Source organism: Besnoitia besnoiti, chromosome V (genome assembly GCF_002563875.1).
Source record: "Besnoitia besnoiti strain Bb-Ger1 chromosome V, whole genome shotgun sequence".
NCBI classification, from domain to species: domain Eukaryota; phylum Apicomplexa; class Conoidasida; order Eucoccidiorida; family Sarcocystidae; genus Besnoitia; species Besnoitia besnoiti.
In genome coordinates this window covers 3,389,225-3,413,845 of record NC_042360.1, presented here as the reverse complement: position 1 = coordinate 3,413,845, position 24,621 = coordinate 3,389,225, and the positions used below count along the sequence as shown (strand labels likewise).

At 53.6% G+C, this 24,621-nt stretch overlaps 5 protein-coding genes and 1 non-coding gene across 6 annotated transcripts; 4 read left to right on the top strand and 2 right to left on the bottom strand.

Moving 5' to 3' along the window:
* Positions 1 to 557: 557 nt before the first annotated feature.
* On the top strand, positions 558 to 1,692 carry BESB_062940 (uncharacterized protein; the record flags this gene model as incomplete). Its single annotated transcript, XM_029364708.1, has 2 exons — positions 558 to 1,295; positions 1,597 to 1,692. 2 exons carry the CDS (start codon positions 558 to 560, stop codon positions 1,690 to 1,692), a joined length of 834 nt encoding a protein of 277 aa, XP_029219416.1.
* A 1,311-nt stretch (positions 1,693 to 3,003) lies between these two features.
* BESB_063820 lies at positions 3,004 to 3,076 on the bottom strand. The gene has a single exon. It is a non-coding gene; the product is annotated as a tRNA-Arg (tRNA).
* Positions 3,077 to 5,448: 2,372 nt separating this feature from the next.
* BESB_062930 (uncharacterized protein) lies at positions 5,449 to 6,660 on the top strand (the record flags this gene model as incomplete). Its single annotated transcript, XM_029364707.1, has 1 exon — positions 5,449 to 6,660. One exon carries the CDS (start codon positions 5,449 to 5,451, stop codon positions 6,658 to 6,660), a length of 1,212 nt encoding a protein of 403 aa, XP_029219415.1.
* A 2,011-nt stretch (positions 6,661 to 8,671) lies between these two features.
* BESB_062920 (pyridoxal kinase) lies at positions 8,672 to 10,718 on the bottom strand (the record flags this gene model as incomplete). The annotated part of the gene is made up of 2 exons (XM_029364706.1): positions 8,672 to 8,806; positions 9,060 to 10,718. The coding sequence occupies 2 exons, from the start codon at positions 10,716 to 10,718 to the stop codon at positions 8,672 to 8,674; spliced, it is 1,794 nt and encodes a 597-aa protein (XP_029219414.1).
* A 3,484-nt stretch (positions 10,719 to 14,202) lies between these two features.
* Positions 14,203 to 16,069, top strand: BESB_062910 (uncharacterized protein; the record flags this gene model as incomplete). The annotated part of the gene is made up of 2 exons (XM_029364705.1): positions 14,203 to 15,265; positions 15,561 to 16,069. 2 exons carry the CDS (start codon positions 14,203 to 14,205, stop codon positions 16,067 to 16,069), a joined length of 1,572 nt encoding a protein of 523 aa, XP_029219413.1.
* A 1,469-nt stretch (positions 16,070 to 17,538) lies between these two features.
* Positions 17,539 to 20,696, top strand: BESB_062900 (phosphoglycerate mutase PGMII; the record flags this gene model as incomplete). Its single annotated transcript, XM_029364704.1, has 9 exons — positions 17,539 to 17,578; positions 17,974 to 18,055; positions 18,393 to 18,461; positions 18,972 to 19,043; positions 19,220 to 19,357; positions 19,725 to 19,810; positions 20,009 to 20,074; positions 20,346 to 20,509; positions 20,655 to 20,696. The coding sequence occupies 9 exons, from the start codon at positions 17,539 to 17,541 to the stop codon at positions 20,694 to 20,696; spliced, it is 759 nt and encodes a 252-aa protein (XP_029219412.1).
* Positions 20,697 to 24,621: the final 3,925 nt, after the last annotated feature.

The window sequence follows — 24,621 nt, the reverse complement described above, 5'->3', positions numbered from 1 at the left end:
CCTGGTCCTCTAGCACCACACTAGAGTGACCAGGGGGCTGCCTTTTCCTTTACTGAATCCACCAGAACCAACGATTTCCGAAGTTCAAAATGATTTACTGCCAGATCTCATCCGTGAGGCTGTCCCCGAAAAGTCGGGTTTTGCCGCCGCGGTTACTGCCATGCGGTATAATCTCTTCTGCGCATGCGCGCGCTGTGCTTACATTGGTGAGCATGTTTCCCGCGTTTGTCTCCGATACTGTAAACACGTTTTCTAGTCTCAATTTAGATGCACAGATGGACATAATTAATCCTTATACGGTTTGTACCTACTTGATTTCTCAATTTAAGTTAAGGAGTCTTTTGTTTACAGCTGGTACCGTTACCTTCAGGGGCATACTGTTAAATTCGATGATCTTATGTGCTCCCTCAAATCGAATAAACAAAGACTTTTCAAGCTGTTGCCTTCCGAATTGCCGATGCGTGCCTGCTGCAGTTTGAGGTTGCGGGCCCTGCTCGAGCGAGTTTGTATGCGCACGACACAGCTCTGCTAAGGTGTGTTCAGCATTTCTAGAAGCCATGTTGGCTTCGGCGTCGTTTCCGCTCCGCAGTGCTCGTCGCTTGTGTCCTTCTCTCTCTGCACGCTTGAACTCGTTGTCTGCCTCGCGCTCCACCTCCAGTCATGCTGCGTGTCCAGTGAATCATGCGCGGAGAGCCTTCTCCGGCGCCTCCCAGTTCCACCGACGAGGGCTTGCGATGCACCCGGGTTCCTTCTTTCGGTTGTCTCTGGCTCGTTTGTCGACAGGGTCCCTTCCATCGTCTCCACCGGCGTCTTCATTCTTTCGCGCGCCCTCCTCTGCGTCGCATTCTGGCTCTTCTGCGAGCGGCAGGCCTTCGTCGGAGGCTGGGATCGCTGTGCAACGCATTCGAGACTCTGATCTGTTCGCAGTTTTCCAGAACGCCGCGGAGGCTCTAGGCGCGGCAGGAGACGACGCGGGCGCTCAGAATAAGCGCGGGCGAACGGTGTCCACTCAGCGGCTCTTCCAAGCCCTGGTGCGGTCCGGTATTCTAGAACGAGAACTTGCTGGCGAAGCCAAGGAGACAGTGAAAGCCAAAAACGCGCCCGCTGTCGAGTTCCGGCAGCTCTGCGAGTTCTACGAGAGCGGACGTTTCTACGAAAACTGGGGAGGAGGCGCTCGGATTATGAAGTTATTAGGTGTCAAAGGCCTTGCGCCTCCTGGCGGGAACTTGAAAGGGGGAATCATCGATGCCACGCCAAAGAGCATGAACTACGAAGAATTCAGAGCTTTCACAAACGTAAGAACCAAACTGGAAATTTCTTTTCTTCATGTTTTGTGTAGGACGATCGGCATTAGTTTTCTTAGACTGTGCAGGATATCTCGTGGCACACGCTGCCTGAGGCTGTCTTCGCGCAAACCGGAGCCTCATATTCTGTGTATCGATTCCGATACATACGTCAGCGAGCATAGCATCAGAGAGTAAGCTGCTGGGTTCGCATTGGTCGCCGTATGTCTTCTGAAGTCTCTGGCGTGAAAGCTGCACAGATTTGCTCCCGGGGTGATAGTCTTTGCGCCCCTTTTCTGTTGTTCCTTCGCAGGCTGTGCGCGTTTGGTTGCGCGACGAAGTCAGCCCTGTGCCTCTCAGCGGCCGCGTGATGAGGGCAACGAACAATTCGGCTCGTGTCCTCCCCTGAACGGGGCTCGCCCAGTGTCGGGGTACTACCGCGTTTTGAGGAAAGGATGAATTGAATACGTGATTGTGGGTTCTCGTTGGCGTCGCTCCATACTTGTGTAGGTTTGCCATAGATTCCCCAGTGGTTTCTGGAAAGACTCTGCAGGTGTGGTCAAAGGAACTCGCTTATCGCCCTGCTTTCGCTATCCAATTCTCGTTGTTTTTTCGCTTTCTTCGCCTCACCTTATCGCTCTCTGGAGCTATTTCTGGCGACTTGCCTTGATCTTTGCTTCTCTAAAGTGACGAACCCTGGCATCGTTCTGAAGGAGCTATTCTCCTTATACCGAAGACTTTTCCTATATCAACTCTATAGTATGTATGGCGTGCGGCTCCATCGTCTGAAGAAACATTTGTGAGTCGGAGCTTCAAGGCCACGCGATGGGGAAACGGCTGACCCGATGGGTGACGGCGAATCTGCACCAAGACCTGTAGCCAACGCCACGAGAACCGCATATTTTTTTTTTGCCTTGTTTCAAGTGCATTACCGCATAAACCCGTAGAGTCTCTAGCGTTGCAAGCGAACCCCTTGGATGACGGTACTATGCATCGGAAGCCTCGCGACTGGAAACGGCTCACTTGGGACGACTCCAGGAGCAGCCTACACACGAGAGAACGCAGTTCGACGTCGTTCCAGTGGTAGACTGAGTTTCACGTCCTGAGTCACCCATTATAGGGTTGACGCAGCCTCTCACTACTTACACTCACCTGAGCGACAATAGCGTGTCGCTTACGCAGGCGGCCGTAGAAGCCTTGCACACGCCAATGTGTTTGTGCAGGGATACGGTCAGCTTTCCTGTCGTGTGCTTCGCACGGAGTTGTTTCCAGGGAAAATAGTGGGCTGAACGAGGCCGCGCTTGTCTTGTGTGCATATCAAGTATGCCCTCGCTTCTCTCATCTGCAGATACGCTGGAGTTAATGGTTCTGAATCCACCGCAACTGATCAAGTGTTCTTGCGTCTACGGCTTGAATATTTCTGGCGAACGCAGAAGGCAGGGAGGGCGACTGCCTCTTAAGGCTGCATTACGCAGGGACGGTCACGACTGAAAGATAAATTGAAGTCGCCTACGTGCGTGTCGTGTGGGTTCCGGCGACGCTGCAGAAGCCTGGCTCACCGAAAACTGCGTGAGCCCGCGTGCGAATGGGGGTTGCTCATCAGATATAAAAGCGGTTGATTACTCAGAGTGCAATGGAAAATATGCTTCCCTTCCTCCGCGAGGGAGCCGCCGACATTTACAATGACCGATAAATCTGAGGTGCAGTGCCAGATATATAGAGAGCGAGACGGGACTCGAACCCGCAACCTCCGCCTCCGGAGGGCGACGCGCTATCCATTGCGCCACTCGCTCGCGCCGCGTGGCGAACACGGTCGACTGACAGGGTCTGAGGAGGGACTGGTGGCCTTACCCTCGTCGTACATCAAGCGCTGTGGTTCGAAGGCGGCGGACAAATCATGCCTTTGTGTGCATCGTGGCTGTGTCGGTCCATCAGACACAAACGCAGCTCGAAAGAGGGAGTCATCATCCAGAAAGGCGAGGAGCTCCGTGGAGAAATGCAGCTTGTGGGATTTCTCACGCAACCTGGTACGCTTCGTGGCACGCGGCAGATAAGCAGCTCGATGGCAAAAGGTGGCAAGCCCAAGGGGAGCTAGTCGAGCGGAAAATAACGAGCTCCGAGCGAGCTAGATAAAGTGCCAAAATGGAGCGCATACTTTGGCCGCTGCTGACAACGCGATGGACGTTAATGCCGTACTGCATTCGATATGCGGCGACGCTAAACGTTCCTCACGAGAGTTGGCATCTCAAGAAGCTCCCCACATAACAAGGCACAGAGTTCGACAGGAAAAGTCAGACGCGCGTTCCGGCCCCTGAGAGCAGGCAAATGAGCGTTGTATAGGTAATGTCCTCCAGGGACGGGGGGAGCGGGGCGTCTGTTCGTTTTGGCGAGCGCCGCCAGGCAGCTCCCGGTTACTTGGCCTGACGTCGCGCGTGCTCTACCGGGACACCGGTAGCTTGAAGCAGCTAGTCTTTGGTCCTTCATTCTCTGATCCTGTGCGATAGATGCCCACCAGCACGCTCTTTTTCTCGCTCGAACGACAAGCGGCACGTTCCTCGTCGTGGCTCATGTACCCGACACACCCGGGGCACCGCCACCGCCGCAACGGCCGAGTCGCCGTCTGACGGGCGATAACAAAGAAACCGTGGACGCAGAAACAGGGAGATACGTGGAAGACAAAAACGTGAAGAAGAAACGATACAATAAACCTGTGGATTCCTTGCGGAGTGATAAGTTTCGCTTGGTAGACAACTTGATCCGGAAGGCAGCACCAGCAGGCTGACCATACGGGCGTGCACGTTCAGGTGTGCAGAGCAGTGCCAGGCAGGGCAATTCGACACTCCTTCTCTTCCCCCTTCCACTTCTCAATGTCATTTCGAGAGATCTCTAGTCTCTACGAGATTCCGCATTTTTCGAGCTGACCATATTTGCCAGGCTCTCACGCGACGCGGGCCCTATTTGGCATTTCGCCTGAGGCGGATCGAGGGCGGTGACACCATGCGAACATCCGGGCAAAAAGCAGTATGGAAAAAGTACAGGGCTATGCCATCCAGCCCTACGTTTTCTCTCCCTAATTAAAACGCGCCAGTCAGCTGTGACGTCGCTAGTTTTATGGGCATAACTAGAAGTGGACGGCACGTATGGCTCCCATATATGTGTGTGCACCTTCCACCCCAACCCCCCCCTGACCGTAATGCTTGTCGTTTCCTCTCGGGTGACGCTCTTAATCCATGTGTTGTCATTCGCACTATTCGGTCATCTTGGGGAGCCACGCTGCGGCTAGTGTGATGCGGTTGTTCGCTTTTTTAGCGACGCCGACCGAACGGAGTGCGACGCCAACCGAACGGACTGCGACGCCGACCGAACGGAGTGCGACGCCGACCGAACGGACTGCGACGCCGACCGAACGGACTGCGACGCCGACCGAACGGACTGCGACGCCGACCGAACGGACTGCGACGCCGACCGAACGGACTGCCACTAGAGCAGGCCAGCTTAATCTCGTCGCGCTAATCCTGGCTGGTTCCCTTCCCCTCTCGGTTTTCCGTCAGTGGAGTAGATCCTCGCGCGTTAACACACAAGAGCTAGAACGAAATACTCTCGACTGGCGTGATCTCAGGTCTGGGTTTCCCTGTCCTTCGCAGTAAACGCAGCTCGTGCCTTTCTTCCTTTTTCATAGACCCTGTATGCCGTGGCAGAGCCTCTACCTGCCCGTCTGCGTTTTGCTTCAAAGGCCTTGTTTTCTAAACACTTTCTCTTCACCGGCCTGTTCACAGGGGCGACAGCGAGTATAAGACCCGCCGGTGCATCAGCCAGAGGCAATGAAAGTGACCGTGTGGGGGTATGCGTGGCCTAGCTGACCGAACAAGCAGTCCAGAATGCAGTGCCTTGTTTTTGCCTCTATATTGCTGAATGCCGTGCGGATTTCCTGCTCATCATCGTAGTGCTTCGTGTTGCAAGACCTCTGACAACGCACCAGTTGCCTCTGGATTTAACTCCACCAAATTAGGACATCGTGGAGCACGCACTGTTCAGCCAAGACAAACCAGATTCAAATCAAATGGTCTGAGCGGTTAGTACAAAAGCCTAATGATACTGGGAATGGGGTACGGTTCCATCTTGCCGGTCCCTGAAGAGCGTCCCTCTTCCGTCAGTGTAGTGAATGATGTGGTGTTCCCCCTCTATCCGCTGGATTTCATATTTGGCGCTCACCTTTTTTGTCGTCGCCTCCAGTTCCCTGTTTTCAATTTCCTCCGCTGTCCCGCAAGAGGCTAAGCCTTATGTTGGCACACCTTCGCAAAGAAGGGGGACGGAGGGTGCTTCAGTTCAACTGGGCGGTGTTAGCAGCCTCGACCTCCAAGAGAGGGAGTCCAGACTCGGCACACGCGCCTGGTTGAGCGAGGATGAGATGTATGTAGCAAAAGACGGAGCAGCACCAGGGGATGATGAAGGGGAGGTAGGGCACCACAGGGCATCAGGGCCTTCCAATCCAAATGATGACAACAAACTCAATTCTTCTCAAAAGAAGGAAGAGCCGCGTTCGATGCCCGCGGGGGGGCATCCCTTTTTTTTGAACAAAAGCGTCGAGGACAGAGAGTCACACATTAATGCTCGGAGTCCCCACCTCGCAGCAGAGCAACCGTCAGATGAAGGCTTGTACTCAGCGGTTGAGTTTGGAGAGACGACTTCACCAGTAAAAACCCCACTCGCTGTCTTCTCTGCTCCACACGGACGGGCGCGGAGACTCGAGCTAATGGCCAGCGACGGCCTGGGGAGACTAGCGACCGATGTGAGCCAGAGTCGGCAGACGCACCCTCTATCTTCACAAGGGCACCACTTCTCGTCCGCAGATTTCTCAGACACGGAGGGTCAGCAAAACACGACCGAACCAGTAGATGCGAGGGGGGAGGGGAAGCAGGGCGTTCTGGGAGACCCGGCAGACGTCGTGCCACATTCGTCGTCTACGTCGTCATTCAGTCCGCACGACGGTAGGGCCGCCGCAGACCCAGTTGAGGATTTGCCCGAGAGGGATGTCTCCATACGCAGGAGTTTGCGCCCGAAATCGGTGGCGAAGAGCTCCACGAAACCATTCTTATTGCGTGTAACAGTTGCCATTGCCACTGGGTTAGCACTCATGCTCGCCTCCGCAGTCTGCCGTGCAGCACTTGAGGACCAATCTGGTCTCACAACGGAGGAGGAGGAGCTACGCAGCGTCGATTCGGCTTCACTGAAAGTGCCCGAATTCTCGTTTGAGAGGGCAGTTGGCTTGAAAAGCGCTCTGAAGCGTGCCCCTAAGACCCCGAATGTTGCGTCAAAAAACATGAAAACCGTCACTTTCAAGTCGAAGACAGCCTCTAGTAGAGACGACTCGAACTAGAGAGAAGCTTTTGGACGCCCGAACAAGGAAACTTTCGTCCACCTTCTCGTGGTCTTTTCGTGTCCGATGCAGTCCTCCTCTGCCTATCATCGCTCTATCGAATGGCTCAGCTGCGCGGCTTCAGAGTGTATGTTCCGGTATTCTCTCATGTCGAAAAGGTAAACTGCGGAAACGGGCTAAAGGTTTCAATTTCTTTTCCCCCAAACGGTATCCCGCGACACAGTTTCTCTCAGGAAGAGTAGATCGTCACTGCCACATCAGGTAGCCGTTGTTTGTGTAGTTCCGGCTGCATCACACTTGCTTCATTGAGGCGCTGTGTGTGGGCTGTCCTTCCGGGTTGCTGCCGGGCGTATGGGACGCGGCGTAACAGCAGGGGATGGAGCTCCTTCCTCTGGTAATGAGGATCATGGCAGTGTTGGTAGGCCGAATTAAGAACTGGCAGCGTCGGGCGTGAACGGGGACAAGCAGTACTTACTGAAGCATCGGTGAAACGGAGAGGTCATTCACGTGCCGTGACGTATGCGGACGCCACAGGTCTTCCTTTCAGGCAGGGTTCAGCACACGGTGTCTGATCAAATCCACTGCTCTTGCATGATCCCACAGCATGCAGGAGATGCTTCTGGAGAGATAAAATGTAGTCCTTCCGTCTGTGTGGAGGTTTGTTTATGGTATCACGACATCAGAAACCGGATGCATTCTCTACCCTAGTGGGTTTGTTTGCTTACGGCAGTAGAACAGTTCATTTTTGCATCGCGTTCGACTGCTTCAAGTTGAGAGATCGTGTGCTTAGAGGTTTGCATTCACTCGCAGAGAAATTTCGTGACTCGTGCCGGGGACAAACGACGCCGGTAGTACCGTGTCCTGGAATCGTGCGGTAGTTCGCTGGCGCTACACTTGAAATTACTTTATAACTCAAGTTAATTGCCACAATGCCGGGACGCAACGAGCTGTCTGTAACCTTTTATCTACCCTCTCTTTGTCTTATGCAGTAGGTGTTCGATATCTCTGGTGTATTTTCGCGCATCAGTAATGCCTCCTCGGAATCTGCGTCTGCTGCATTATGGTGGACGACGCCTTGTAGAGGGCACCACCGCGTGATTACAAATTGGGTATGCCTCTTCGGAGGAGGGAGGCAAGCAGTGGTTCGCGCTTCATTGAGTTTCTTCTGTTATGAATGGACTGACTTTAGCCGTCATAAATTGGGCATTCAACCTTATGGGCGTTCAAGTCCTCCTTCAACTGCATTGATGTCGTGTGTTGTCTTCTTCCGCGAAGACTGTCCATGTGAGCCCCCATACCTGTATCTGACCTGTTATCTTCAGTCATGATGGGGGCAAGCGCGACGAAAATAGTAGTGCTACACACTTTTGGCGCTGGACCCATCTGCCTGTTGAAACGGCGAATATGTATAGGACACTGGGTATAAAGTTTACGTTTAACAGTTTCATGAGTGAAGAGAGAAGAAATGCCGCACGGTTACCGAACTGGAACAGCAGCAGCATTCAATGAGACAAATATTAGTTCTGCATTTTCCTTCCTTCTGTCGTCAGGGAGCTGCCGTCGTTTGGCACGTTGGCCTTTTTTCTGGTGAGAGCCTCAAACGGTGCAGTTTTGAAATATCTTTACCCAGCACAGTCGTTAGCGTTTCCTAAGCGAGATTGGTGAGGCAGAGACAAGAACTGCTATCAAGCAGACATGTCCGCGTTACACAGCCAACATTCGCAGCTTGTCTGCGAGGAACGAAAGCAAGCTCTGATACTAGGTGAAGGGGATGGATTCATTGCCAGCTCCCTAGGAGTCACTTCCAGTTCACTGAAAAGAGAAGCTAACCAGGGCGTGCAGACCCGTCGTACGAAGCGAATAGCCGACCGGTACGGAAACAGAAGTGCATTTGTCCGACCCTTCGCGTGAGAGTGTGAGTGGAACGGTTCGTTTCATGCCTCGGCCGCCTGTTGTCGACAGGCTTTCGCAGCAGGGAACAAGAAGGTGTTGGCACGACCTATTCCCTAGTCTACGCCTTAAGCTTGCGCTCGATCCGCCTCGCCCTGTGAACGATAGGAGCTGCATCAACAGCGCTCCGGCTGCCTACAATGTCAATACATTCACTTTGTGTTCCATGGAGACTGACAGTATGGAGGATTGCCGCCTGAAAAAGACAAAAAAAAGAGTCCTCAGCAACCAGCAAAGGGCACCGATTTATGACGTTCGCGCAGTCAGAGCCTGTCAAAAGTGAGTAAGTAGTATGGTTCTGCTACGCCGTCCCACTCTTGCACTGTGATTCCCATTTTGCCGCTAGTTTCTCAGAGAGATCCGCACTCGGATAGACACCACTGATACGGTTGCTATGTTAGCGCGGCATGTTCGGGATGCTTTTGTCACATCCCTCAGCTTTATCTCACCTGGGTACCAGCTACCGCAGTCTCAACGGCGCGGCGAAGACAGAAGCGAGATTCGTGGAAAGCCGCCAAAAACAGGGCAGCCCAGGCATCTCCCGTGCCACACAGATTCGTCTGCAGCTTGGGAAAGCGGACCACATACACGACGTCATCTTCCTCGTCCTGTGTGAGCCCCGTGCCCGGTTGTTGCTCTCGCGTTATTTCGCGGCATGCGGAAGGAGAGCCCAGCTCCACCGACACCGACGCCGGGGGCAAATCTGCCTCGGACTCATCTCCAGGCGGCGACGAAGACGATAGCCGCTGTCTTGCCTCTTGGATTCTTCCCGACATGCTGGTACCGTGCTCGTTCTGCCTCCAACGGTCTTCGCAACAGTCGATGTTCACTTGCATCCCATCAGGTGACCGAGATGCAGCAGCAGCAGCAGCAGATATTGATGATTTCTGGTCGCCCTGCAGGGTGGCAGCAGTAGAAAGTCCAACTAGTCTTACGGAGGTCTCATCCCAGCAAGCAGGCGTGCACCGCGGAGCATCCCTGCGCTGGCGGGAGGCGATCAGATACAGGTAAGGGGAGGAATCTGTGGATGGCTCGCCTTCCCCCGTCTGGCGTGACGTTTCCCCGGCTTCTTCAGAAACCAACTGGCTGCCTTCACCAGAAAGTTCCATAGACGTTATAATGACAATCTCAGGTCCAAAGGCGTGGAGCCTGTTTACGAGGCGGAGCGCATCTGAAAGCGTTGGCCGTTCCTCCGCCGCTGATCCCCCGGGACTGCTGAAGGGCTGCCAGCCACTTCCGGCGTTTTGAGGCAACGAATCAGATGCGACGTTTTGTACAGTTTTATCCTCAAGACAATTGTTTGCATTGAAGACATCTGGTGTCGATAGGATGTCTTGGCGTGACAGCCAAAGCGCCTCCCACTGGTTCGGTGTTATGATGTCAGCGACAGGAAGGAGGAGACGAGCATACGCTGTCAGGCATTCAGCGGGCACATACACCTGGCCACAGTCGCCAAGCACAGGGTCACATAAGAAAATGGGTCCCCTGCACTGTCCAGCTGCGTAGAACCCGCGGATCCTGCGCAGCCACCGGGAGAACTCGGCGATAAGGGGTACGTTGCCAATGAAGCCAGAGGCAATGTAGTCGTGCGGCCTCGTGGACCAGCCCTTCAGCTTCCTGCTCTCCGGGTTATCTGGCGCCAGAGTGGAGTCGATGGAGGAGTCGCTGAAGCATTCGGCCTCGTTTCTTGTGGGAGGGCAGTCACTGCAGGGTTCGCCTCCGCGGCACGCACGAGCAGGCGCGCTGCCAGGATGTCCGCACACCGTGCGAAGCGAGCGGTTGTGTCTGTCCTCTGTTCGGCGAATGGCTTCCGATGTCGGCGCTACGCCGTCAAGTAGAGTCCTCAAAGCAAGCGGAGTAAGGACTGTTCCCTTGTGTACGTACATATCTACAAACTGCGTTGTATATATACACCCGACTTGAAAGCCTCGGTGTTGCAGCGGGAAGGTAAACGCTGGACCGCCAACACAACTCCGGACAACATGAGATTGGAGACAGAGAATCGACGGAAGCAGGCGGGCAGATGCGTCGCCGGCATCGTCCTTGCGGCACCGTTTTGTGCCTCTGACCCCTCCGTCGGCCCCATCCTCTTCTGTGCCTTGCAACATCGAGCCGGAGAACAAGTCAGGGCAGTACGAACGGGTCCTCACAAAACGCGAGAGTCTGTTCATTCAGTACAAGGCAAAGGACTTCAAGGCTAGCTCCCAGAAAGGCGAAAGCTCATTTCCGCTGTTAGAATTCACTTCGAGAAGCGCGCCAATGCCGGCCCCAGTCGCATGCGTATACACTCATGCAGACATGCAGGTAGCGGCGCGATTGTCTTGATGCACGTGCTCGAAGGGTACGAAGCGGGGGTCGCCATGAAAAAAGAGAGTGTTGCGAAGAAAGGCGGCCAAAGGAGTCCTGACAATCTTGGGAGACCGAAAGACACAAAATACACTCTGGCTGTCTACACAGTGCGGGGGCCGTTATGAGAAGAAAGGGAAAGCGTTTTATCACAGTTGCACGGTTGCGCACAGCAGGACGTGACGGGAAGGCCTGACCTCTGAGAAGGGCGCCCAGCAGTGGTAGGATAACCAAAGGTGAAGGAAAGTCACCCTATCATCCTATCCCGTTCTTTTCACGTACATCCAAAATTGGCAAAGCGTCGATGCCCTTCATGCTGGCAACGCCAGCGGGGAAGCACGGCGTATTCCTAGGCATGTCGCTGCGCCTTTCTATTTTGAGTCGCGGAAGTTTGCACAACGCAGGCGAGCTACGAGCTCAGCTAACCATATTACCAGATTGGTGTGTTGTCGCGGCGCTGAATCCCGTATGCGATTGTAGATGCTCGGCGCTGTGGGCATACAAAAGCTGTCGCACGGAGCGAGAAAACACCGAGCAATGAGACTTTTCCGTAAGCTTGCCTTTTACACTCCTGCGGAAGGATGACGTGAGGAAAATCCAGCTCACCGGACAGGCATTACCGGGCCCGCGACAGCGCTGCATCTAATCCTCTTCTTATGCACGTACAGCGGATCGGACTCTATGAGACAATGGGTTCGCGCTGAGAAACAGTCGTTCGAAGACTGGAATAGCGCACCATCTTTTTTTCCAAGCTTGACCTTGTTCACCATGATGATGTTATCTGCACCTTCAGCCCCTGTGTTGTATTCAGCTACAGGAATGGGCATATTTATAAGCTGTCATCGTCAATAAGGGCCGTAGTGATGGTGCCGCCAATCGAGAGCAATGGCAGTCGTCACAGTTTTGTGTACTAAAGTTTCGCCCCGGAAAAACGGCATAGCACATCTGCCCACTATCAATATAGCCGTGCACTCGTGAGGCTGTCGGAGTAGCCTTCCGGCAGATGCGCTGTTCCCTGCTCTACGCAGAGCCTTGTGTAACCCGGTTGAAGGTACAAATCAGGATGATGGCTTACTTCTGTATGTGCCTTTCCAGAGGTAGGCTCGAGCAGTCCGCAGGTGACGCGGGGCCCTGTGCTAGCCCTCGGGCGCGCAACCGCCCTCACGCAATACGAGACTGCCGGAGGCAACTGATATATCTCAGCCTCGTCTATGTTATCTATGTTATTGTAACCAACTTGGTGCGCATACCTCATGCTTTTCTCATCGACCACAACGTGAGGCCAGTTCCGCTTCTTCGCCAGCTTCTGTACGGTTCCGATGTTGCTGCCGAGAATGGAGCGCATGAAGCACGAACAGGCGGCATCGCAGGACAGGCACTAGCACTTGCCGACGCAGCTGAACATGTGCTTCAGGTGTTTCGAGTACTCGGCGTAACCCGCCGTACACCTACCTAGTTTCTTTGTATTCGATTTAGTAAAGCAGCTCAGCAAGAACGGGAGACGAACGGCAAGTCATCTCACTAAACAACGGCTCACAAGGGGCAGCTCGCCGCGGGGCCGCTTCCCTATCTATTGCGAGACTACAGTTTGCCGCACCAATCCAGAGACGGATGGAAGACTGTGAAATTTGCGCTTTTTACTCGGATGCTGGTGGTACAACGAGGCAGCAAGACACACTGCAGAGCCGGCCCAGCACGGTCTTCGAGTGTGTGGTGCCAAAAGGTAAGGTTGTCACTTGGAGCATTCAGTTGAGTCTCACTGGCCTTCGTTGGCGGGAAGCAATGCAGCGCCCTTGATTCGATTTGTTCGCCGGCCCGGTGGTGCCCGCTCTACCTCGCATTCGCATCTTCGTTTCTTTATGTGGTGCGGTGCAAGAGGCCGTCGTTATGCACTCCATTCACTTTGTCATTCATTTTCCATTTGATTCGGAGTCGCCAGGGAACGACGCAAGACTACATCCTTGTGTGGCTAAGGCAGCCACATGGTTTAACCGTCTCTGACTACTCAGCCGATCGCGCTCCAAGCACCGGAGCAGGTAGATCGCCTGAAACGTAGAAGAACAAGCCGGTTGCGAAGGGTATGCCGTGACTTATGAAGGGGATCGCCGAATGGATGGTGGGTTTGTCTCGCTGGTCAGAAACGGTGTTTTTTCTTCTTCTTGCTTCCTGTTTGGCACTGTATCTCCGTCGAAAGTGACACCGGCGAAAAAGGCATGTGGCAAGATAAATGACTGCGGAGCCCCGGCGTGTCGTTCAGTTGTCTGGCCATTTTTATCCGTCGGGAAGAGGATTCAGTAATGAAAGAGAAAATGCATTTTTCAGGCGCGCTAGTTTGGGCAGTCGACATCAAGCCAAGCAAATCGATGCCAAACTCTGTTGCGCCTTTGACATCAGCTAGATTGCGTGGTATGCTGGTTGAAGCGGACATGGCAGACGATCGCTGCCCTGTCTGGTGGCGGCCGCGGACATTGTTGGCTTTCTGGTGTGTTCGTTGAGCTGGTACCTTATTGGACCGAATATGCCGTGAAGAGGTATGTGCCAGAAAATATCGTGGTCGTTTGTCGGTGCTGACGGGAAATGAATGGAGCCTGCAAAGTTTCCTTTCAACTGGCTCTGTAACTCCCATTTTAGTCCCGCTCGCTAACGGCATCACGCCAATGCGGCGGCTACGGCTGTGTCTTGTCCCCCAGCGGCTGCATGGCATTCTGGAGGAAGAAGCCCTAGAGTGACGACAAAATTAGCTTTGGAACATTTAGGCTTAAGACTTGCGGATGCAACGACACATGCGGAGTTTTCGCTGGCTCCATTTTCCGCATCTTTCATCTCTAGCAGAAAACTTCAGACAGCAAGCCGCGGCAGGACGTCGCTGAGGTTGTTGCCCGCGCCCCTGCAATGATGATGATGAGGGGCGTTGTCTCAAAAAGGTAGCGAGCGCTACACAAGACCCAGCGTGCATTCAGGCTTGGGGATACCAGTTTATTTTCTCCCATCTCTGGTGGATTCACTTTTTTTCGCTCCCGTTGGGACCCATTCTTCTGCATTGCTTGCGCCGGTGACGTGAAGGAAAGTCTTCCCTCCGGCTGCAGCTCGAGGCGGCTAGAAGGCAAGTCCGCGTAGGCCTTAAAGGCTTGGACGCGGAGCGCAGTCTTATGATTGGGAAGGCTGCGCCGACAGGCAGGCTTCTTAGCTTTGATTAGCACTGCTACAAATTGGCTGTTCCTGTTCGTTTAGTCAATCTCTTTTACCATGGCAGACTGTCATCCTGCAAGGCCGAGTGGGCCTTCCGCTCGCGCCCGATGCGCTTGCCTGAACCTCGCCGTCGCGTTTTTCGTCGTCATCGTGTTGATGAATCCGGTACAAGCTTTCCACCGTGTTATTTCTCAAGACGCGGCTCCTCATGGAAAAACCCACATCTTGCAGGCTGAGCGCCTGAGCTCCGTCGGTGCCCACGAGGCAATGGCACGTGCCCGCCGCGGTGCCTCATTCCGCCGCGTGTCCACGCCTCCGACACAGTCAATGCTTCAAGCGTCCGTTGATGAGTGGAAACCACAGGTCCAGACAACAGGAACTATTCCTCGCTTCTCTGCATTACCAGAATCCGCTTGGGATTACAAGCAGCATGGCAAAGACTGGGGGGGGACTTGTGCCACGGGTATGAAGCAGTCGCCGGTCGATCTCCACATTGAGGGATTGCAAGAGCCGGAGTACCGAAATCTCACCAACCTGTACATGAATGCATTTTCAGGTACCACATCGCTCCCTCGGACGTTTAGGCCTTGGAAACGCGGGGATATCTTCTATACATACACTCACCAGTTTACCGACGTTGAGATTTACAAGACTGACAAAATCTTCCAGGTTCGTGCTCCACACGACCACCTGACTCCTCTCGGCGCGATGTTTACGACAGACACAACGGAAATGTACACCGCCCAGCACATCTTCTTCCATTCTCCTTCCGAGCACACCTTTCAAGGTGAAGCGAATCGGCGTGAGATTGAAATGCAGATCTGGCACTACTCAAATGACTTGATTTCTTTCGAATCCTCGAAAAGTGTGAATCATACGACCCTTCCCTATCTTGCAATGTTTGCTCAAAGCTCTCTTAACCTTCCTGACGTCGAGCAAGCCCTGAAGGAAGATCAGGTTGGTCGAACCGACCCTAATCTACCTTCCTCTCACTGGCGGGTTCTTTCTTTGACATTCATGAGCGAAGAGCTCGATCAGACAAGTCTTGCTGAACTCAAGAACTTGCCATCTGAGAGGCTACTCAGCACCCTTCTGAGCGCGGAACAGATCAAGAGTGAAGGTACGTAATTCCAAGCTTATGCCCAGCGTCAGCTGCGTCTTCTTTACTTAGCTATCCGAATTCTCGGTTAAATTCATTCATCCGTGGTGTTCTGTCGCACGTTGTCCTGCTAAAGGGAACTCTGCTATAACTTGTCATAAAGTGAGAGCCTTCGTTCGTCGTTTTCCAAAAAGCCGGCTTGAATACTTTCGGTGCAGCAGTGTCCCCCTGGTAGACTCATGGTGGCGTATTTTTGTCGGCGGCTTGCGGGGCATAATTCACGCTTCTCGGATGATGTTCTTTTGTCTACCTGCAGCAGCCCGGCCTGAGAAGATCCAGCTGCCCCACCCGCTAAATCTGCAGTCTCTTATGATGATGCTCCAGCTAACGAACACTGAATTCTTCGCGTATGACGGTAGCACAACCATGCCCGACTGCCAGGAGAACGTGCGCTGGTACGTAGCGCGCCAGCCCCTCCCCGTTGCAACGGAAACCATGCTACGATTCTACAAGATGCTGAATCCCCAGCGTCTGAAGAGTCATGAAGAAAGAGACGGCAACTTCAGGATATTGCAGAACGTAGAAGACAATATGCATAATGAAGGAAACGTCTTCCTAGTGCAAGGCTTCCCCCTGCAGGTTCTTATCGCCAACAGTCTAGGCTTCGACACGATGGCAAAAATGTCGAAAGAAGGAGCGGAAATGTTCCAGGGATGGTTCACCGCAGCCGGGACGCATGTGTCTGCTTACAGCAGTACATTGCCTGCTCTTGCGGTCAGCCTCGTTCTCTTGCATACCTTTGGATTCCGACCAGCTTACTGGTGACACACCCTATTGGTGGGAGTCTACGACGTCGGCAACCGTTTCTCAACTTTCCATTCCAGCGCAGGCGTGCCGTGTGCCAGCGCAGGTGGGGACGACGTCAGTGTCTCAGAAGAAGTGGGAATGCCTAACTTGAGGACGGGCCGATGGGTTTTCCTGTTTCTTGACAAACCTTGTGACGCCGACGCGTACTGTAATTTTTTTTCGTTTTGTTCCGCTGCCACACAGGGATATGAAACTGCCCTTGAAGCCCACCTGAGCTTGGCTGCCCGTTGTTTGTTCCACAGTGATGCACTTCGAAGGAAAAGTGTCTCACGGTTGAGGTCTGTGTCGCGTTCCCAGCTGTGGGATTCATCGGCTGGTGACGTCTGCCGTAGCCGCTGCTCTGTATTGCACCATTTATAGTAGGCGGCCGGTGGTTAGAAGAAAAGACGGAAGCGCTTGATGGGTGTGTCAGCGAGTCCATATGGAGGAGCAGACAGGCACGCGAACCACCTGCAGCACCAGAGCGTCCAGATGCAACTCCAAGCCTCCGGATAGGCTTTCCGAAGCGGGTACCCAAAACTACGGTACTCCTGTTTGGCATCGAAAACCCGCTTTAGAGCTCGTTGCGCACGCTGTGTAGGTGCTTCTGCTATCACCTGTGGTTGGCGGCCTCGATGCGTAAAGCAGCAAGTAACCGTCAGACGACGCCGTTGGCGGCTCTAGCACATCTGACACGATTTACTTTGCTCTTCAGCTTGGAGGTCTTTGCAGAGCACTTAAGCCATATGTAGGCGTGCCGAGTAATGCTTTTGCGGTCAGATGGTACGTGACGTCCGCGGAGGTAGTGCGGGGCGTGTTCACGCATGCCAAAGCCTGTTCGCAGACGGCGCGTGTTGGCACATGGACATAGTGTTATATAGGCACATGGCTCCGTGTGCCAGATCTCCTCGCCACTAGCAACAAAGAACTAGGTTGCGATTTCTTGGAAGTTTAATTCCTGTCGCTCTTTCCGGGCACACAATAGCGCTGCAGCGGAACCCAGACGTCGGTCCCGAACAGCACACCGCCAGAGCAGGCTTCCTGTCTACCGGGGTTGCATTCCCCCTATCAAAACGGGGTGTAAAATTTGTAGAGCCGAAGGCCGTAGCCACTACAGCGGTTATATGCGCCTGCCAAGAGGAGAGCAGCTGTTTTCGCACCCACCTCCCCCACAAAGAAAGACCTGAATTTCGAGATGCAACGCGCGAGGGCAGATGACCGAGGTGGGTTGCGGACGGTGCTCTAGCGCCTCTCCCCCCTGGGTTCCCATTCGTAGTGAGGTGTTGCGTCGCCACACATTTCCGGCGGCGGAGGCCAGCACACCACCGATCCGTCGGTTGCGCCTCCGCCTTTCTCTGCTGAGTTCTACTACTTCATGGTTTTCTCCTCCAAATCGTGTGAAGGAATCTTACATGCTACCGTTCCGTTTCACTCCGCGTTTCATCAAAATGACTCAAGCAAAGCACACTCTCGTCCTCATCCGCCACGGTGAGTATCGCATGTCCGCTGTGGTGCGCATGGGTTGGCGACCCCTTCTTCCACGAAATCGGTCCCTTGGTTGCGACCGTGTTTTCGAGCGCAACAAATGTGTAGTTCTTCTCTCCGTAGGGTATCTTGAATTCTTCTGCATCAGATCTGGGGGTACACCGGGAGGCCGGCCCACCGCTACTCCGGAAATGTCCTGTCGTGTGCTGGCGCACGAATCGCACCCCTCTGACCTAGAAGCAACGAACTTCTGCAATTGTGAATTCAGCCAGAGAAGCGAAGGCAACCCTGCGAGTTCTGCGGCAAACCCTAGACATTGCTGTTCTCGTCCGCCGCTGACTTCGAGGTTGCAAGGACTTTTGAGTAATGAAAGGATGCCAGGTGTTTTTCATGTGCAGGTGAATCCACGTGGAACAAGGAAAACAGGTTCACAGGATGGACCGATGTCCCCCTGTCGCCTGCTGGCGAGCAAGAAGCCGTGTAAGTGTGCGATTTGCGCCTCAAGCAACTTTAGTAAATCACGCATGTATGAGCAGTTTCCACAAGTCGGTATACTAGGACAATTGTTGAAGCGGCTTTTGTGGCTTCAGTGGTCAAGGGGTATCTAGGGTATCTACATCTGTTCCTCGCTAGGAAGCAACTCAAGAATCCGTCGCTCGAGGTTAACGTTCTATCCGTATTCATCGGTAGCTGTCGAGTTGCCGTCTGTGGGAAAGAGCGCGACACAGCGTCGTGCGACCTCGCGTGCGCTGTGTTTCCCGTTGGGGTATGAGATGCAGAAGTGTCACGCCTGCGGAGATGGTTGCTTGTCTCGTAGGGAAGCGGCGAAGGCCCTCAAGGAAAAGGGATTCACCTTCGATGTTGCTTACACTTCCGTGCTCCAGCGGTAAGTTTAGACGAGATAACGGAGAGTAGCGTCGCCCGAAGATCAGGGGGGTTTGGATACTCGGCTCTGTATCGTACACCTGCTTGGAGTAGAATGGCTTGGATCGCTGAGAGACTAGCCGACCGGCGTCAGCTGGAACCAGTATGTACGGAGAGCCTCGCCTTTATCACCCATGCATGGTGGGGTATTTCAAAGGCGCTCTTCACCCCCGGAGAAACCATCCCATGGTACGAGTGCAGTGGCACATCAGCGGAAGAAAACCATGGCGGGAGATGACGTGCCATCATCTTTTGACCTGCGGCCTCTGCATGCTCTGATGCAAAGACTCCACTACCGTCACATCTTGTGCGGATGGTGTGTCAAGTAGTGGCCAGGTGGTGCAGAACAGGCCTTCTCCCCAGTCTCGGCGGATTCCAGCGAAGAACAGTCGTGGTTCTGCTACTTTCAAGGAGCTTGTTTCCAAGCAGAAACGGTTGTTCTTGTGTGAACCGTCTGTGTGTTGCCTTGCAGTGCTGTTGTCACGTGCTGGACTGTCTTGAAGGGTACGGACATGTGTCATATCCCTGTCAAGAGCTCGTGGAGGTAAGTCACGTGTGTGCAACCCGCGGATGTGTTTTTCTCTTCATACTCAATACACGTAGACTGGAAGTTCTCGGATGGACGGCGTAGAATCACTTATGTTTGCCTGCACTGCCCACACCGTGCTCTCTCATGGCCTCTCACGGAGCGCGGTTGTGTCCCTGTTCTACGGCACGCAGACTGAACGAGCGTCACTATGGTGCCCTTCAGGGTCTCAACAAGGCGGAGACCGCGGCGAAGCACGGCGAAGAACAAGTCAAGATCTGGCGTCGGTCGTACGACATCCCTCCCCCGGCGCTGGAGAAGTCCGACTCCAGGTACGAGTTTGCCGTGGGTTGTGCATCATTGAGATTTCAACGTTGAAATTGGTGGTTCACGTTTGTTCGAGATAATTCGTACCTTGTGTTAGGTATGCAAACACGCGTCGGACTCGCATGAGACAACTCGCATCTGAGGGTTCTCTGTAGTGTCCATGTGGAGACAGTGGGTGGTGTACAGGTAAAGATACAGGTACCATTCTTGATTTCTGATAAGGTGTCGTATTTGTGACTTTCTCAGAAGTACAGGTTTTTTTCACGTCGTCTTTCCGCAAAGGGTGGGCAGAGAAGCATCTGGAGGGATTCCGATAGCATTTGCCCCTTGCTTCCATAGAGCCGACGAGACTATGTCTGGAAATGTGTACAGGTGGCCTGGCAACGACGCCGTCTACAAGATGGTCCCGAAAGAAACTCTGCCGCTCACCGAGTGCCTTAAGGACACTGTTGAGAGAGGTGAGCGACGCCTGCGTCTACTGTTTTTGGCTTTTTACTTGCTAGGCACTATGTCCTCTTTGATAGTTGTAGGCTGTTCTGCGGCAAAAGTCACCAGGTGCGCGTCGCGCAGTGTGCGAGGATATATAGTCAACCTGGTCTTGTGGACGAATCACGCTGTGGCGTTCAAGTTTTCCTCTGTTCTTTGTATGTCTGCAGTCCTTCCCTTCTGGTTTGATCACATCGCCCCATCCATCATGGAAGGCAAGAAGGTGCTCGTTGCCGGTAGGGGCCAGATCTTTTTTCCTTGCTGCCATTGCGCAAAGGAGTAGGACGGGAAGCGGTGCAGCAGCAGGATCTTGGTAGTGAGCCTGACCGGTGCGCCTGTGGCACTACGGCCGAAAAGAATCAGCGCCAAACACATCGACCGCATTTTCCTATTTTCGTGGAGGGATGCAACAGTGCGCTAGCTCGCTGCTTTTTCTTTATCGAGGTGCAACCCTTGTTCGTGTATTCCACAGGTTGCTGAGTTTATTTGTCCGTTGGCCGTGCTCAGCTCATGGCAACTCCCTTCGTGGGTTAGTGAAGCACCTCGACAAGATGAGCGAAGAAGCCGTTCTTGAACTGAACATTCCCACTGGTGTGCCGCTCGTCTACGAGCTCGATGAAGATCTGCAGCCTATCAGACATTACTATCTTCTCGATGAGAATGAGCTGAAGGTGAGCTCTGTTCTCTATATCTATTCCAGGACACTTCAACTAAGTCTGAGTTCGTGCCACATGCACTCCTCCCCGTATCTCTTTAACGATGACTGTCTTGCGTTTTCGCATGAACGGACTGTGTGGCGGTTGTGTTACCTTTCAGGCGAAGATGGAAGCCGTTGCCAACCAAGGAAAGGCCAAGTAAAGACTACGATGGTTGTCACAGAGCACGTAGAGTCGCACGCACAGTTGGACGGACCCGGGTGCATGCAGCACGCTTGATATTTGTATGATGCTATCGGCTGTTGCTTTTTGAGTTGCTTTCTCGTGCCGTCCACTGTTTTGGCCGTATTCGCATTCAACAGGCGATCCTCTACACCTAGCGGTTTTGGCTGTCCCCTGCACGTTGATCAGCTGATAACTTACCCTTTGTGTCTGACCGGTTTAATTTCAGTTAAAGTACTGGCGACAAGCCCCTAAGTAGTTCCGAAACCTCTTGTCCCATAGCAGACATGGCTCCAGCCGAAGAATCGCAGCAGCAAAACGCTGGATTCTGTCGGCATACCACGCCCACAGGGCTTTTCGTGGCATGATGCCTAGCAAAAAAAAATCAGGATCCCCGAGTAAAGGTTCTCTCTCAAACGGTATTTTGCATATCGATGCTGCATGCGGTAAACGCCGCGCGTGCTGCTGCCCAGCTCATTGTGTTGTCAGCGTTTCTGTTCTGATGTATCTCAACTTCCGAGATTTGCACGCTATGCCGTTTGGCACATCAGAATTGCAGTGCTCAGAGTCGGTCTCACTTGGGGAGTTGTATTTAGATATTCGGACAAAGCTCAGTAGCTTTGTCCGAATATCTACGAGATTGCGTGGAACTGACTGCTGATAGTTCCACGCAATCTCGTTCCACGCGACTGGCCGCCGCTTTTCCAGGGAGCAGGAACGAACGGGACCGGTCAGAATTAGCTCGGTTTGTCATCGGGCGAAGCTGCATTGGTACCATAACGCTTCACCTGCATGGGGAACCATGGTACACTAGGGATTGAGAGTTTAGAACCGATGTCAGGACCTCAGTGGCGTCATACGCACGCGTGAGGTGACTTTAGAAGTAGCCTCACTCTCGGTGCGCCTGGTTCCGGCGCCCGCGAATGTCCTCGCACGCCTCACCCAAAAACGCGTCGGTATCATAGAGCGAGTCGGTACTCCGGGCTCCTGCAAGGTCGCAATAAGTGTAGTTCAGTTTCGACAGACACCGTGTCGTTTCCTCTGACCTATGCCTGCGCCAAACAAACTGTCTGCCGGGCGCGGCATTTCGAGGAAGGTGTAGGGGCCAAAATGGTGTTTTGAGAGAAGAGTACCATATGCGGCCGCGCCCACAAGCAGAGGGGCAGTCCGGGGTCCCCGTTACACAGGGGGAGCTGAAAAAATGTGCAGTCAGCTTGCTGCTCAGTGCTTCAGTTTCTGCCGTTGAGGGTTCAGCACTGCCATGACTTCATTGGCGCCCACGGGGCCTTCGTTGGCGTCTCGACGGAGAAGGAATGCTGCACTCTTCAGTGGAATGCATTCATTGGTAGCGGTGCGAACGATTTTACGGCTGCGAAACAAGTGTTTGGCGGCAGCCAGGCACCGGTGGCTACGGTAAACTCAGAATCTCGACATGGCGTCAGGATACCTTTCGTTGCTACGAGTGTTTTGCACAGGACGAAATTTTTCGCGATTCAAAGCCTAGCTCGGCACACCCTAGGATGAAGGTTACCTATTTGGTGTGCGTGTTGTATGCAGAGAAGAGACGGCTGCGGGAAAGGGACGGGAAACCATAGCACGCATGCGAGCAAACGTCGGCCCGCCGGCAGAAACTGCGAAACCAGTGTCGGGGAGCTCTACGGCGGATGGAGCCAACAAGAGTAAATCATCGAAATGGAAGACCAGAATTACAACAAGGCTGCATCTTCATTCACCATAAAGCTGATGCTGTACTCGGCACAGGCGAATATGGAGGCCAGCGGCTGACCTCTTCAGCTCTTCCTTGTTTTTGAAGGCAGAACCTCAAAATGTCGCAGAAACGTGTGCGCGTGTCGGCCTTTCCATGCCCACTGTGCCTCACATATTCGGACCACTGCATACTGTTTCATCTCTGCAGTATTTGAACACGTTTCTTTATTCTGAAGCAAGAACTCTCATACTGCCGCGGCATGCCACTGTTCAACGATGTGGGCGCAGGTGAGTGGAAGAAACTCGTAAATTGTCGACCCTTGGTCTGGGGATATAATCAACCGTCAACATATGGGGTTCTCGGGCCCGGATGAGATTTTCGAGGTCCAGATGCTACCTTCCATATGCCATGATAGCCTGCAGTATCACCCAGCTGGGGACACCGGACCTTGAGGCAGCGCTGCTGCGATGCTGATGCGAAGAGGCACAGACTAGAAGATGCACGGCCGGAGGCACGTACCAGTGAGCTAGAGAAGAAGAGTTGCGCAGACCTATAATCCAGCAGACGAGCATGTGAAGCCCACATGCCTGCGTTCGAGAGGGCGGATGGCGACTTCTGCTGCAAAGCCTTCCCGCCGCAGGAGCGACCGTGTGGGGGGGGGACAGGAGTAGCAGCACACGACACGGACACATACGGTGGACTGAGAGGCAAGCCTGGCTGTAAGTGATGGCAGAGGTAGAGCAGATTATGGTGGCTAATGCTATCAGCACTCCACTTCTACCGTATCAATCCCGCGTTTCGGCGGAAACGTCGTGCAGGCCTTCTGCGCTGGCCGAGCAAGAGGTGCTGGCCTGCTCACCGGACCACCAGTGTCGCGTGTTCAAAAATTATTCTGTTTCGTGCTGCCTGTTTTAAAAGTGTGCTTCACTAGCAGCACTAGAGGAACGTGCACCCTCGTAGGCGTCGCGCGGCAGTCAGCCATCTCGCTCGCTTTGTACAATCCCGACTATTTTTGCACCGCCCGTCAACGCGGGAGCGCCGCAGGTCCATAACGGGCAAAACGCTCGAACATTAGTGCCTCTTGCTGGCCGCAGGGGGTACGGCCTGGCTGCGCAGACGGCCCTGACGCTCTGTGTGGATGTTCGTCGAAAGGCTGCACTGGATGCAAGGGTATTCGAGCCGCCCGAGTCGAACCTCTGCGGATGCGAGCGTGTAGAGACTCAAGTGTGCTTGAACCCAACGTAGAATGAGAGACAATTGGGATAGTTGTAGGTACAAGGTATGTTAGAGACTTAGACTAGCGTTGGAGCACATTGTTTCATTCGATCCTTTTGTCCGAAAGAATGAAAAGAAAGAAAAAAACTCGCCACTTGCGTTCTGTCTTTAGCCTCGGGAATATGGGACTTCTCTTTGGAGCTTGATCAACAGGGCATGGAGAAGACGTTGTGTGTCTCATCCATCGGTGTCTTGGTTCGTGCAACCTCAGTTTCGTATATGTTTGGAATGAGCCGTGGCGGAACCCCTGGGATTAAAGATTCTTCAGAGTGCACTACATCACCGAGTAGTCGTTCCTGCCAGCGAACATTACGAAGGGGGCACTGATTCCCCAAGCGTGAAGCCATGCATTGCCCTATAGTCGCCCAGAACACGATGGGTGCCAGCACCAGTTCTCCACCGTTTTCCCGTGAGCGTAGTATGTGTGGTGACAACATCTGTAAACGCATAGGGCATTTATAACGGAATCATGACTCCAGGCTCCAAAGGAACCAGCCATCGGAGTGCATACGAAGAATTTTTTTACAGATCTTGTGCGAACGGGGATACAGTCCCCCAACACAGCCCCACAGGAACACGCAGGTATTACTGGTTATTTAGCGGTAGCGCAATCGCGTGTCTGCCATGTGGGCGACTCCCCAGCTAAAGCAATGCCGCAAGTAGATAAGTTCTTTTCTGCCTTGCAGTGTCGTCGACTTTGATCACCCGGGGAGGACCGAGCACACCGTCTACGAAACCCTCACTGTGCCACGAGAGGTTTGTCGAATTCGGTCATAGATCAGCAGCGGGCAGGGTGGATCACCGACTATCCTTCAAGTCGGTCTCAACATGTCGGGTGACTCATTCACCGGGTCGCTACAATTGAAGTCTTACCGAACACGTATGAAAAATCCAGTGTCGCGATTCTGACGTGGAGAGCACG